This window comes from Oncorhynchus nerka, linkage group LG18 (assembly GCF_034236695.1).
Source record: "Oncorhynchus nerka isolate Pitt River linkage group LG18, Oner_Uvic_2.0, whole genome shotgun sequence".
Lineage (NCBI taxonomy): Eukaryota > Metazoa > Chordata > Actinopteri > Salmoniformes > Salmonidae > Oncorhynchus > Oncorhynchus nerka.
The window spans coordinates 84990501-85004351 of NC_088413.1; the positions used below are offsets into that span (position 1 = coordinate 84990501).

General features: G+C 43.2%; 1 protein-coding gene across 1 annotated transcript in view; it reads left to right on the top strand.

Moving 5' to 3' along the window:
• Nucleotides 1–13851, top strand: part of LOC115124680 (attractin-like) — a 258129-nt gene that overhangs the window by 116153 nt on the left and 128125 nt on the right. The window contains exons 10-11 of the mRNA XM_065004469.1: nt 2004–2158; nt 10867–10951. Coding sequence (XP_064860541.1) covers nt 2004–2158; nt 10867–10951 — 240 coding nt within the window. The remainder of the gene's footprint in view (nt 1–2003; nt 2159–10866; nt 10952–13851) is intronic.

Here is a 13851-nt window from a genome sequence, read left to right on the forward strand (position 1 = left end):
CAGACTATTGTAGCCTCTATACATGTTGTTCATAAGGGCAGACTATTGTAGCCTCTATACATGTTGTTCATATGGGCAGACTATTGTAGCCTCTATACATGTTGTTGATAAGGACAGACTATTGTGGCCTCTATACATGTTGTTCATAAGGACAGACTATTGTGGCCTCTATACATGTTGTTCATATGGGCAGACTATTGTGGCCTCTATACATGTTGTTCATAAGGGCAGACTATTGTGGCCTCTATACATGTTGTTCATAAGGGCAGACTATTGTAGCCGTGGCCTCTATATATGTTGTTCATTTAACGCTTTCGACACCTTGTAGAGTCCGTACCCTTGACAAATTGGGGCTGTTCTGAGGGCAAAAGGAGAGCGGGGGGTGCAACTCGATGTGAGGAAGGTGTTCTTTATGTTTTGTACTCTCCGTGTAGATAAATGCACACATTTGTTTCTAGTGTGGGCCTTTATGTTTTGTTCCTCGAACAGTCAAAATGTCAAATTGGGGCGAGGAACCATCTAACATCAAGTTGTAAAATAGTCAACTAGTCCTTTAAGTTTCAGCGAAGACCTCTTTTGAGGGTGTTTGTATGACATTTAGCCTCCATTATATAATGCAGTTATTTGTCAGATATTGTTATCCACACGCTCTGATCCAGAGCGACGAACTACAAGGACGCTCAACTAATCTGTGAATAAACTCATACGTCATACGTCCATATTAACAGCAGAGCGATTCATCGGTTGACAGATACCATTGGCTGAGGACCGATTCATCGGTTGACAGATACCATTGGCTGAGGACCGATTCATCGGTTGACAGATACCATTGGCTGAGGACCGATTCATCGGTTGACAGATACCATTGGCTGATACTGTGTCATCGGTTGACAGATACCATTGGCTGAGGACCGATTCATCGGTTGACAGATACCATTGGCTGAGGACCGATTCATCGGTTGACATATACCATTGGCTGAGGACCGATTCATCGGTTGACAGATACCATTGGCTGAGGACCGATTCATCGGTTGACAGATACCATTGGCTGAGGACCGATTCATCGGTTGACAGATACCATTGGCTGATACTGTCAGCATTTAAAAGGGCTGATATAAAATGCGAAGAAAAAGCAGTTCTTCATGGAATTTTATTTTGCTTTTGCGTTTCATTATTTATCCTGAAGAGGGCACTCTTTACATGGCTAAAAACCAGTCTTGCCTGGCACGCTCTACGGTAAAATGGGACATATAACCCACCAGTCAGAGTTGAGTTTCAATCCCTACAGAAAACATTTACATTTGTTGTTCCACCTATAATAATAATATTGGCAAATCGTGATCGATATCAGATCCAAAAATCTCATGGGTCTGGCTCTAATCTCATATGGGTCTGGCTCTAATCTCATATGGGTCTGGCTCTAATCTCATATGGGTCTGGCTCTAATCTCATATGGGTCTGGCTCTAATCTCATATGGGTCTGGCTCTAATCTCATATGGGTCTGGCTCTAATCTCATATGGGTCTGGCTCTAATCTCATATGGGTCTGCTTTGTATAGTAAGTGTTTAACACATTACCTACACTGTAGTAACCACGGTTTTCATGCGTTCCCTCTATGTAGATACTGTATTACTGTTAATTAATGTACCTGGTGGTGTTGGGATGGTATATTTTATTTTACCTTTTTTTTTTAACTAGGCAAGTCAGTTAAGAACTAATTCTTATTTAAAATGACAGCCTACCAAGGAACAGTGGGTTAACTGCCTTGTTCAGTGGCAGAACGACAGATTTTTACCTTGTCAGCTCAGGGATTCGATCTAGCAACCTTTTGGTTAATGGCCCAACGCTCTAACCACTAGGCTACCAGCCGCCCATATGTGTGTCCTATTCTTTATATAGTGCACTAGGTTTGTCCAGGGCCCATAGGGAATAGGGGACCATTTGAGGGACACATTGTATCTGTTCTCCTGCTGATGTTCTCAATGGTTCTGTGTGTTTCCAGGACAGTTCTAAAGGACAGCGGGTTCTTCCGGTACCTCCACACGGCGGTCATCGTTAGTGGAACCATGCTGGTGTTTGGAGGGAACACTCACAACGACACGTCCATGAGCCACGGAGCCAAGTGCTTCTCCTCAGACTTCATGGCCTATGACCTTGGTACGTGACGGCCTTAACCTGTTATAACCACTCATAAATCCTTCATTACAAGATGAGCCACAGACATACAACCAGGGGGCGTGACAGCCTCATAACGCACACGGTCATAACAGCACAGACTTAATGGCCTACGTCCTGGGCAGTGACAGCCTCATAACGCACACAGTCATAACAGCACAGACTTAATGGCCTACGTCCTGGGCAGTGACAGCCTCATAACGCACACAGTCATAACAGCACAGACTTAATGGCCTACGTCCTGGGCAGTGACAGCCTCATAACGCACACAGTCATAACAGCACAGACTTAATGGCCTACGTCCTGGGCAGTGACAGCCTCATAACGCACACGGTCATAACAGCACAGACTTAATGGCCTACGTCCTGGGCAGTGACAGCCTCATAACGCACACGGTCATAACAGCACAGACTTAATGGCCTACGTCCTGGGCAGTGACAGCCTCATAATGCACACGGTCATAACAGCACAGACTTAATGGCCTACGTCCTGGGCAGTGACAGCCTCATAACGCACACGGTCATAACAGCACAGACTTAATGGCCTACGTCCTGGGCAGTGACAGCCTCATAACGCACACGGTCATAACAGCACAGACTTAATGGCCTACATCCTGGGCAGTGACAGATTATTTGGCCATTAATAACCTCTCAAAAACACCACATACATATCATTCTAAAGTGTGTTAGTTCATTAAAACAACAGCAGAGACTGATCTCTTGTCCTGAAATCAAATAAAACAAATTGGACTTAGACTTGGCGCTCCTGTACCGCTTGCCCTGCGGTAGCAAAGAGAGCATTCTAGGACTTGGGTAACTGCCTTTAGAAATGTAAAGGGCCTTCCTTCCTGGCTTGGCACCAGGGATGTTCCTTCCTCTGACACCGCCTGGTATAGAGGTCCTGGATGGCAGGAAGCTTGGCACCAGGGATGTTCCTTCCTCTAACACCGCCTGGTATATCGGTCCTGGATGGCAGGAAGCTTGGCACCAGGGATGTTCAGGGCTTTCCTCTGACACCGCCTGGTATAGAGGTCCTGGATGGCAGGAAGCTTGGCACCAGGGATGTTCAGGGCTTTCCTCTGACACCGCCTGGTATAGAGGTCCTGGATGGCAGGAAGCTTGGCACCAGGGATGTTCAGGGCTTTCCTCTGACACCGCCTGGTATATCGGTCCTGGATGGCAGGAAGCTTGGCACCAGGGATGTTCAGGGCTTTCCTCTGACACCGCCTGGTATATCGGTCCTGGATGGCAGGAAGCTTGGCACCAGGGATGTTCAGAGCTTTCCTCTGACACCGCCTGGTATAGAGGTCCTGGATGGCAGCAAGCTTGTTGCTGATGTGGACACCAAGGATCTTGATGTTGTCGACCTACTCCAGGTCTACAGTTGATGAATGGGAGGTCCCTGTAGTCCATGATCATCTCATGTTTTCTTGATCACGTTTGGGGAGAAGTTGGCCAGGTCTCTGACCTCTTCCCTATAGGCTGTTTCATCGCTGTTGGTGATCAGGCCTACCACCGTTGTTGTCTGCAAACTTAATGATGGTGTTGGAGTTGTGCCTGGCCATGCAGTCGTGGGTGAACAGGGAGTACATGAGAGGACTAAGCACATACCCCTGAGGGGCCCCCGTGTTGAGGATCAGCGTGGCAGATGTGTTGTTACCTACCCTCACCACCTGGAGGCGGCCCGTCAAAGTCCAGGATCCAGTTGAAAAGGGAGGTGTTTAGTCCCATGGTCTTTAGCTTTGTGATGAGCTTGGAGGGCACTATGGTGTTGAACGATGAGCTGCAGTCAATGAACAGCATTCTCACGTAGGTGTTCTTTTTGTCCAGGTTTAAAGGTCCAGGTTTTAAGTCGTCCGGAACAGCTGGTGCTCTCATGCATGCTTCAGTGTTGCTCTATCCACCATTCATAGTGACAATATTGTCTACCAGTCAGAGAATACCTGAAAATTTGCAGGGGACATTGGTGGGCTAGTGGCAGCCAGACTGGGCCAGTGATGGCAGCCAGACTGGGCCAGTGATGGCAGCCAGACGGGGCCAGTGAAGGCAGCCAGACGGGGCCAGTGAAGGCAGCCAGACGGGGCCAGTGAAGGCAGCCAGACGGGGCCAGTGAAGGCAGCCAGACGGGGCCAGTGAAGGCAGCCAGACGGGGCCAGTGAAGGCAGCCAGACGGGGCCAGTGATGGCAGTCAGACGGGGCCAGTGATGGCAGTCAGACTGGGCCAGTGATGGCAGTCAGACTGGGCCAGTGATGGCAGCCAGACGGGGCCAGTGATGGCAGCCAGACGGGGCCAGTGATGGCAGCCAGACGGGGCCAGTGATGGCAGCCAGACGGGGCCAGTGATGCCCATGGCCAAGAAAAACTTGTTCAAACATGAATTTGTTCCTTGTGGTGTTGGATGAGAAGTATATTGTATCAGTATATGTACTTATCTATCGAGTCCAGTTGGGACAGTGTTCGTTAGTGAATGTATTAATGTCCCCTGTGTTGTTAGTGGATGTATTCATGTCCTCTGTGTTGTTAGTGAATATATTCATGTCCTCTGTGTTGTTAGTGGATGTATTAATGTCCTCTGTGTTAGTAAATGTATTAATGTCCTCTGTGTTGTTAGTGAATGTATTAATGTCCTCTGTGTTGTTAGTGGATGTATTAATGTCCTCTGTGTTGTTAGTGAATGTGTTAATGTCCTCTGTGTTGTTAGTGGATGTATTAATGTCCTCTGTGTTGTTAGTGAATGTATTAATGTCCTCTGTGTTGTTAGTGAATGTATTAATGTCCTCTGTGTTAGTGAATGTGTTAATGTCCTCTGTGTTGTTAGTGGATGTATTAATGTCCTCTGTGTTGTTAGTGAATGTGTTAATGTCCTCTGTGTTGTTAGTGGATGTATTAATGTCCTCTGTGTTGTTAGTGAATGTATTAATGTCCTCTGTGTTGTTAGTGAATGTATTAATGTCCTCTGTGTTAGTGAATGTATTAATGTCCTCTGTGTTGTTAGTGGATGTATTCATGTCCTCTGTGTTAGTGAATGTATTAATGTCCTCTGTGTTAGTGAATGTATTAATGTCCTCTGTGTTTGTTAATGTCCTCTGTGTTAGTGGATGTATTAATGTCCTCTGTGTTGTTAGTGAATGTATTAATGTCCTCTGTGTTGTTAGTGAATGTATTAATGTCCTCTGTGTTAGTGAATGTATTCATGTCCTCTGTGTTAGTGAATGTATTAATGTCCTCTGTGTTAGTGAATGTATTAATGTCCTCTGTGTTAGTGAATGTATTAATGTCCTCTGTGTTGTTAGTGAATGTATTAATGTCCTCTGTGTTAGTGAATGTATTAATGTCCTCTGTGTTAGTGAATGTATTAATGTCCTCTGTGTTGAATTATTAATGTCCTCTGTGTTAGTGAATGTATTAATGTCCTCTGTGTTAGTGAATGTATTAATGTCCTCTGTGTTGTTAGTGAATGTATTAATGTCCTCTGTGTTAGTGAATGTGTTAATGTCCTCTGTGTTGTTAGTGAATGTGTTAATGTCCTCTGTGTTAGTGAATGTATTAATGTCCTCTGTGTTGTTAGTGAATGTATTAATGTCCTCTGTGTTGTTAGTGAATGTATTAATGTCCTCTGTGTTAGTGAATGTATTAATGTCCTCTGTGTTGTTAGTGAATGTATTAATGTCCTCTGTGTTAGTGAATGTATTAATGTCCTCTGTGTTAGTGAATGTATTAATGTCCTCTGTGTTAGTGAATGTATTAATGTCCTCTGTGTTAGTGAATGTATTAATGTCCTCTGTGTTAGTGAATGTATTAATGTCCTCTGTGTTGTTAGTGAATGTATTAATGTCCTCTGTGTTAGTGTATGTATTATTGTCCTCTGTGTTGTTAGTGAATGTATTAATGTCCTCTGTGTTGTTAGTGAATGTATTAAAGTGTATTAATGTCCTCTGTGTTGTTAGTGAATGTGTTAATGTCCTCTGTGTTGTTAGTGAATGTATTAATGTCCTCTGTGTTAGTGAATGTGTTAATGTCCTCTGTGTTAGTGAATGTATTAATGTCCTCTGTGTTAGTGAATGTGTTAATGTCCTCTGTGTTAGTGAATGTGTTAATGTCCTCTGTGTTGTTAGTGAATGTGTTAATGTCCTCTGTGTTAGTGAATGTATTAATGTCCTCTGTGTTAGTAAATGTATTAATGTCCTCTGTGTTAGTGAATGTATTAATGTCCTCTGTGTTAGTGAATGTATTAATGTCCTCTGTGTTAGTGAATGTATTAATGTCCTCTGTGTTAGTGAATGTATTAATGTCCTCTGTGTTAGTGAATGTATTAATGTCCTCTGTGTTGTTAGTGAATGTATTAATGTCCTCTGTGTTAGTGAATGTGTTAATGTCCTCTGTGTTGTTAGTGAATGTGTTAATGTCCTCTGTGTTAGTGTATGTATTATTGTCCTCTGTGTTGTTAGTGAATGTATTAATGTCCTCTGTGTTGTTAGTGAATGTATTAATGTCCTCTGTGTTAGTGTATGTATTATTGTCCTCTGTGTTGTTAGTGAATGTATTAATGTCCTCTGTGTTAGTGAATGTGTTAATGTCCTCTGTGTTAGTGAATGTATTAATGTCCTCTGTGTTAGTGAATGTGTTAATGTCCTCTGTGTTAGTGAATGTGTTAATGTCCTCTGTGTTGTTAGTGAATGTGTTAATGTCCTCTGTGTTAGTGAATGTATTAATGTCCTCTGTGTTGTTAGTGAATGTATTAATGTCCTCTGTGTTGTTAGTGAATGTATTAATGTCCTCTGTGTTAGTGAATGTATTCATGTCCTCTGTGTTAGTGAATGTATTAATGTCCTCTGTGTTAGTGAATGTATTAATGTCCTCTGTGTTAGTGAATGTATTAATGTCCTCTGTGTTGTTAGTGAATGTATTAATGTCCTCTGTGTTGTTAGTGAATGTATTCATGTCCTCTGTGTTGTTAGTGAATGTATTAATGTCCTCTGTGTTGTTAGTGAATGTATTAATGTCCTCTGTGTTGTTAGTGGATGTATTAATGTCCTCTGTGTTGTTAGTGAATGTATTAATGTCCTGTGTTGTTAGTGAATGTATTAATGTCCTCTGTGTTGTTAGTGAATGTATTCATGTCCTCTGTGTTGTTAGTGAATGTATTCATGTCCTCTGTGTTGTTAGTGGATGTATTCATGTCCTCTGTGTTGTTAGTGAATGTATTCATGTCCTCTGTGTTGTTAGTGAATGTATTCATGTCCTCTGTGTTGTTAGTGAATGTATTCATGTCCTCTGTGTTGTTAGTGAATGTATTAATGTCCTCTGTGTTAGTGAATGTATTATTGTCCTCTGTGTTGTTAGTGAATGTATTCATGTCCTCTGTGTTGTTAGTGAATGTATTCATGTCCTCTGTGTTGTTAGTGAATGTATTCATGTCCTCTGTGTTGTTAGTGAATGTATTAATGTCCTCTGTGTTGTTAGTGAATGTATTAATGTCCTCTGTGTTGTTAGTGAATGTATTAATGTCCTCTGTGTTAGTGTATGTATTAATGTCCTCTGTGTTGTTAGTGAATGTATTAATGTCCTCTGTGTTAGTGTATGTATTAATGTCCTCTGTGTTGTTAGTGAATGTATTAATGTCCTCTGTGTTAGTGTATGTATTCATGTCCTCTGTGTTGTTAGTGAATGTATTAATGTCCTCTGTGTTGTTAGTGGATGTAACATGATGGACTGACTGGTTTAAATGTGTATGATGTGTGAATGTATGTCTATGTGATTATTTTACTGAAGGTGATGCCATGTCCATCCTCTATTGTATCCCGTTTGCAACATTTTCCCATCATATTCGAGCTGAATGCTTGTGCGCCTCTCTCATCTCTAATCGAACTTCTCTTCCTCTTTACGGGTCCGTCGGTCGTCAGTAGTTGTTATTCTGTTGCCTGACGGGGTCCAGGGGTTGAGATCTCCTCACCCACGGCTCTAATTCACGCCAATTTGAACTCTTTTTCAGGTGGTGATACTCACTTCCCAGAGAGTAGTTACGGTATGGGTGCCTTATGATTGGGTCACGGGACCCGATACCTTGTATTTGAGCCAAATCACAAGCGTTTGCCGATTTTATTATGGAGAATACGACCTAATGTCTCCTACCAGTGACACACATCAAAATATCACTGCTGTTGACAACACACATAACCTTAAATATTCACAGTGGTCTTCCTACTTCCACATAACCTGTCATGGTTCCCCGCCCCAACAGGGCCTAAACCAACCTCTCTCCTTATTGCTACTGCCAATACACTCAACTCGTGTTCAAACAACGTTCCAATATCGCTCTGCTTTTCTAACCTGAGGCTCTCCTCCAGAACAGGAAACCGTCCACATTCCACTGACCATGTTTCCTTTAAGCACAGATATTCTCGGATCTCTCCTATTCTCCACCGTACCCACTTCCTGCCTTCGTCCTTCGGCATGGACTACTTCTCTATACTAGTACATGGATGTGCCAACATCTCCATATACCATTTAGACGACAGACACTTAAACAGATTCCAACCCCTAATCTAACCTATTAGGGGGTTAAACCCTAACAGTCTCCTGAGCACACTGACCACAGTGCTCCAGTCTAACCTATTAGGGGGTTAAACCCTCCTGAGCACACTGACCACAGTGCTCCAGTCTAACCTATTAGGGGGTTAAACCCTCCTGAGCACACTGACCACAGTGCTCCAGTCTAACCTATTAGGGGGTTAAACCCTAACAGTCTCCTGAGCACACTGACCACAGTGCTCCAGTCTAACCTATTTGGGGGTAAACCCTCCTGAGCACATTGTGACCACAGTGCTCCAGTCTAACCTATTAGGGGGTTAATCTTCAGTCTAATCTTCTCCTTCACTCTGCCGTCCAACTCATCCCAAACCATCTCAATTGGGTTGAGGTCGGATGATTGTGGAGGCCAGGTCATCTGATGCAGCACTCCATCACTCTCCTTCTTGGTCAAATAGCCCTTAGACAGCCTGGAGGTGTGTTGGGTCATTGTCCTGTTGAAAAACAAATGATAGTCCCACTAACCCCAGACCAGATGGGATGGTGTATCGCTGCAGAATACTGTGTTAGCCATGCTGGTGATGTGTGCCTTGAATTCTAAATAAAGCATAGACTGTGTCACCAGCAATGCACCCCCACACAATAACACCTCCTCCTCCATGCTTCATCATGGGGAAATACACATGCATAGGTCATCCAATCACTTATTTTGCATCTCACAAACCAAAAATCTCAAATTTGGACTCATCAGACCAAAGGACAGATTTCCACTGATCTAATGTCCATTGCTTGTGTTTCTTGGCCCAAGAAACATATTATTGGGGTCCTTTAGTAGTGGTTTCTTTGCAGCAATTCAACCATGAAGGCCTGATTCACACAGTCTCCTCTGAACAGTTGATGTTGAGATGTCTGTTACTAACCCTAATGCATCTTAACCCTAACCCATCTTAACCCTAACACCACCTTAACCCTAACACCACCTTAACCCTAACCCACCTTAACCCTAACCCATCTTAACCCTAACCCATCTTAACCCTAACCCATCTTAACCCTAACCCATCTTAACCCTAACCCACCTTAACCCTAACCCTAACCCATCTTAACCCTAACCCAGTCTAAACCTAACCCATCTTAACCCTAACCCATCTTAACCCTAACCCAGTCTAACCCTAACCCACCTTAACCCTAACCCACCTTAACCCTATCCCTAACCAACCCTAACCCAGTCTAAACCTAACCCATCTTAACCCTAACCCAGTCTAACCCTAACCCATCTTAACCCTAACCCAGTCTAAACCTAACCCATCTTAACCCTAACCCATCTTAACCCTAACCCAGTCTAACCCTAACCCACCCTAACCCACCTTAACCCTAACCCACCTTAACCCTAACCCAGTCTAACCCTAACCCAGTCTAACCCTAACCCACCTTAACCCTAACCCACCTTAACCCTAACCCAGTCTAATCCTAACCCAGTCTAAACCTAACCCATCTTAACCCTAACCCATCTTAACCCTAACCCATCTTAACCCTAACCCAGTCTAACCCTAACCCAGTCTAAACCTAACCCATCTTAACCTAACCCAGTCTAAACCTAACCCACCTTAACCCTAACCCACCTTAACCCTAACCCACCTTAACCCTAACCCAGTCTAATCCTAACCCAGTCTAAACCTAACCCATCTTAACCCTAACCCAGTCTAAACCTAACCCATCTTAACCCTAACCCAGTCTAACCCTAACCCATCTTAACCCTAACCCAGTCTAACCCTAACCCATCTTAACCCTAACCCAGTCTAACCCTAACCCATCTTAACCCTAACCCAGTCTAACCCTAACCCATCTTAACCCTAACCCAGTCTAACCCTAACCCATCTTAACCCTAACCCATCTTAACCCTAACCCATCTTAACCCTAACCCATCTTAACCCTAACCCATCTTAACCCTAACCCAGTCTAACCCTAACCCATCTTAACCCTAACCCATCTTAACCCTAACCCATCTTAACCCTAACCCATCTTAACCCTAACCCAGTCTAACCCTAACCCATCTTAACCCTAACCCAGTCTAACCCTAACCCAGTCTAACCCTAACCCAGTCTAACCCTAACCCCAACCCATCTTAACCCTAACCCATCTTAACCCATGTCTCTCTCTAAACAGCATGTGATGACTGGTCGGTGCTGTCCAGACCAGACCTCCACCATGATGTCAACCGGTTCGGACACACGGCCGTCTACAGTGACAGGTACAGAGAGACAGTCTACTTCAGGGTCCCTAGCCCAGTAATGGACTATTGGAGCCCAACATTACACCTTATAGCCCAAGGACCTGACATGTTCTGTTTAGAGGCGATGTGGCCCTGGAAGCCGAAACCGACAAATACTCCATCTAAACGTGAATCTGAATTGCTGTACGGTTGTAGAAACATATCACATCAAAATACAGGAGTGGTGGGGGGGAGAAAGCTAGGGAAAGCTAGGGAACTATGTCTAGGGAACTATGTCTAGGGAACTATGTCTATGGGAACTATGTCTAGGGAACTATGTCTAGGGAACTATGTCTAGGGAACTATGTCTATGGGAACTATGTCTATGGGAACTATGTCTATGGGAACTATGTCTAGGGAACTATGTCTATGGGAACTATGTCTATGGGAACTATGTCTATGGGAACTATGTCTATGGGAACTATGTCTATGGGAACTATGTCTAGGGAACTATGTCTAGGGAACTATGTCTAGGGAACTATGTCTATGGGAACTATGTCTATGGGAACTATGTCTATGGGAACTATGTCTATGGGAACTATGGAACTATGTCTATGGGAACTATGTCTATGGGAACTATGTCTATGGGAACTATGTCTAGGAACTATGTCTAGGGAACTATGTCTATGGGAACTATGTCTATGGGAACTATGTCTATGGGAACTATGTCTATGGGAACTATGTCTATGGGAACTATGTCTAGGGAACTATGTCTATGGGAACTATGTCTATGGGAACTATGTCTATGGGAACTATGTCTATGGGAACTATGTCTAGGGAACTATGTCTATGGGAACTATGTCTATGGGAACTATGTCTAGGGAACTATGTCTATGGGAACTATGTCTATGGGAACTATGTCTAGGGAACTATGTCTATGGGAACTATGTCTATGGGAACTATGTCTATGGGAACTATGTCTATGGGAACTATGTCTATGGGAACTATGTCTATGGGAACTATGTCTATGGGAACTATGTCTATGGGAACTATGTCTATGTCTGGGAACTATGTCTATGGGAACTATGTCTATGGGAACTATGTCTATGGGAACTATGTCTATGGGAACTATGTCTATGGGAACTATGTCTATGGGAACTATGTCTATGGGAACTATGTCTATGGGAACTATGTCTATGGGAACTATGTCTATGGGAACTATGTCTAGGGAACTATGTCTAGGGAACTATGTCTATGGGAACTATGTCTAGGGAACTATGTCTAGGGAACTATGTCTAGGGAACTATGTCTAGGGAACTATGTCTAGGGAACTATGTCTATGGGAACTATGTCTAGGGAACTATGTCTATGGGAACTATGTCTAGGGAACTATGTCTATGGGAACTATGTCTAGGGAACTATGTCTAGGGAACTATGTCTATGGGAACTATGTCTATGGGAACTATGTCTATGGGAACTATGTCTATGGGAACTATGTCTATGGGAACTATGTCTAGGGAACTATGTCTATGGGGGAACTATGTCTATGGGAACTATGTCTATGGGAACTATGTCTATGGGAACTATGTCTATGGGAACTATGTCTATGGGAACTATGTCTATGGGAACTATGTCTATGGGAACTATGTCTATGGGAACTATGTCTATGGGAACTATGTCTATGGGAACTATGTCAGGGAACTATGTCTAGGGAACTATGTCTAGGGGAACTATGTCTAGGGGAACTATGTCTAGGGGAACTATGTCTATGGGAACTATGTCTATGGGAACTATGTCTATGGGAACTATGTCTATGGGAACTATGTCTATGGGAACTATGTCTAGGGAACTATGTCTAGGGAACTATGTCTAGGGAACTATGTCTATGGGAACTATGTCTAGGGAACTATGTCTAGGGAACTATGTCTAGGGGAACTATGTCTATGGGAACTATGTCTATGGGAACTATGTCTATGGGAACTATGTCTATGGAACTATGTCTATGGAACTATGTCTATGGGAACTATGTCTATGGGAACTATGTCTATGGGAACTATGTCTAGGGAACTATGTCTATGGGAACTATGTCTATGGGAACTATGTCTATGGGAACTATGTCTATGGGAACTATGTCTATGGGAACTATGTCTAGGGAACTATGTCTATGGGAACTATGTCTATGGGAATTATGTCTAGGGAACTATGTCTATGGGAACTATGTCTATGGGAACTATGTCTATGGGAACTATGTCTAGGGAACTATGTCTATGGGAATTATGTCTATGGGAACTATGTCTAGGGAACTATGTCTATGGGAACTATGTCTATAAAACTATGTCTATGGGAACTATGTCTATGGGAACTATGTCTATGGGAACTATGTCTATGGGAACTATGTCTATGGGAATTATGTCTATGGGAACTATGTCTATGGGAACTATGTCTATGGGAACTATGTCTATGGGAATTATGTCTAGGGAATTATGTCTAGGGAACTATGTCTAGGGAACTATGTCTAGGGAACTATGTCTATGGGAACTATGTCTATGGGAACTATGTCTAGGGAACTATGTCTAGGGAACTATGTCTAGGGAACTATGTCTATGGGAACTATGTCTATGGGAACTATGTCTATGGGAACTATGTCTATGGGAACTATGTCTAGGGAACTATGTCTAGGGAACTATGTCTAGGGAACTGTTTCTAGGGAACTGTTTCTAGGGAACTATGTCTAGGGAACTATGTCTATGGGAACTATGTCTAGGGAACTATGTCTAGGGAACTATGTCTATGGGAACTATGTCTATGGGAACTATGTCTATGGGAACTATGTCTATGGGAATTATGTCTATGGGAACTATGTCTATGGGAACTATGTCTATGGGAACTATGTCTATGGGAATTATGTCTAGGGAATTATGTCTAGGGAACTATGTCTA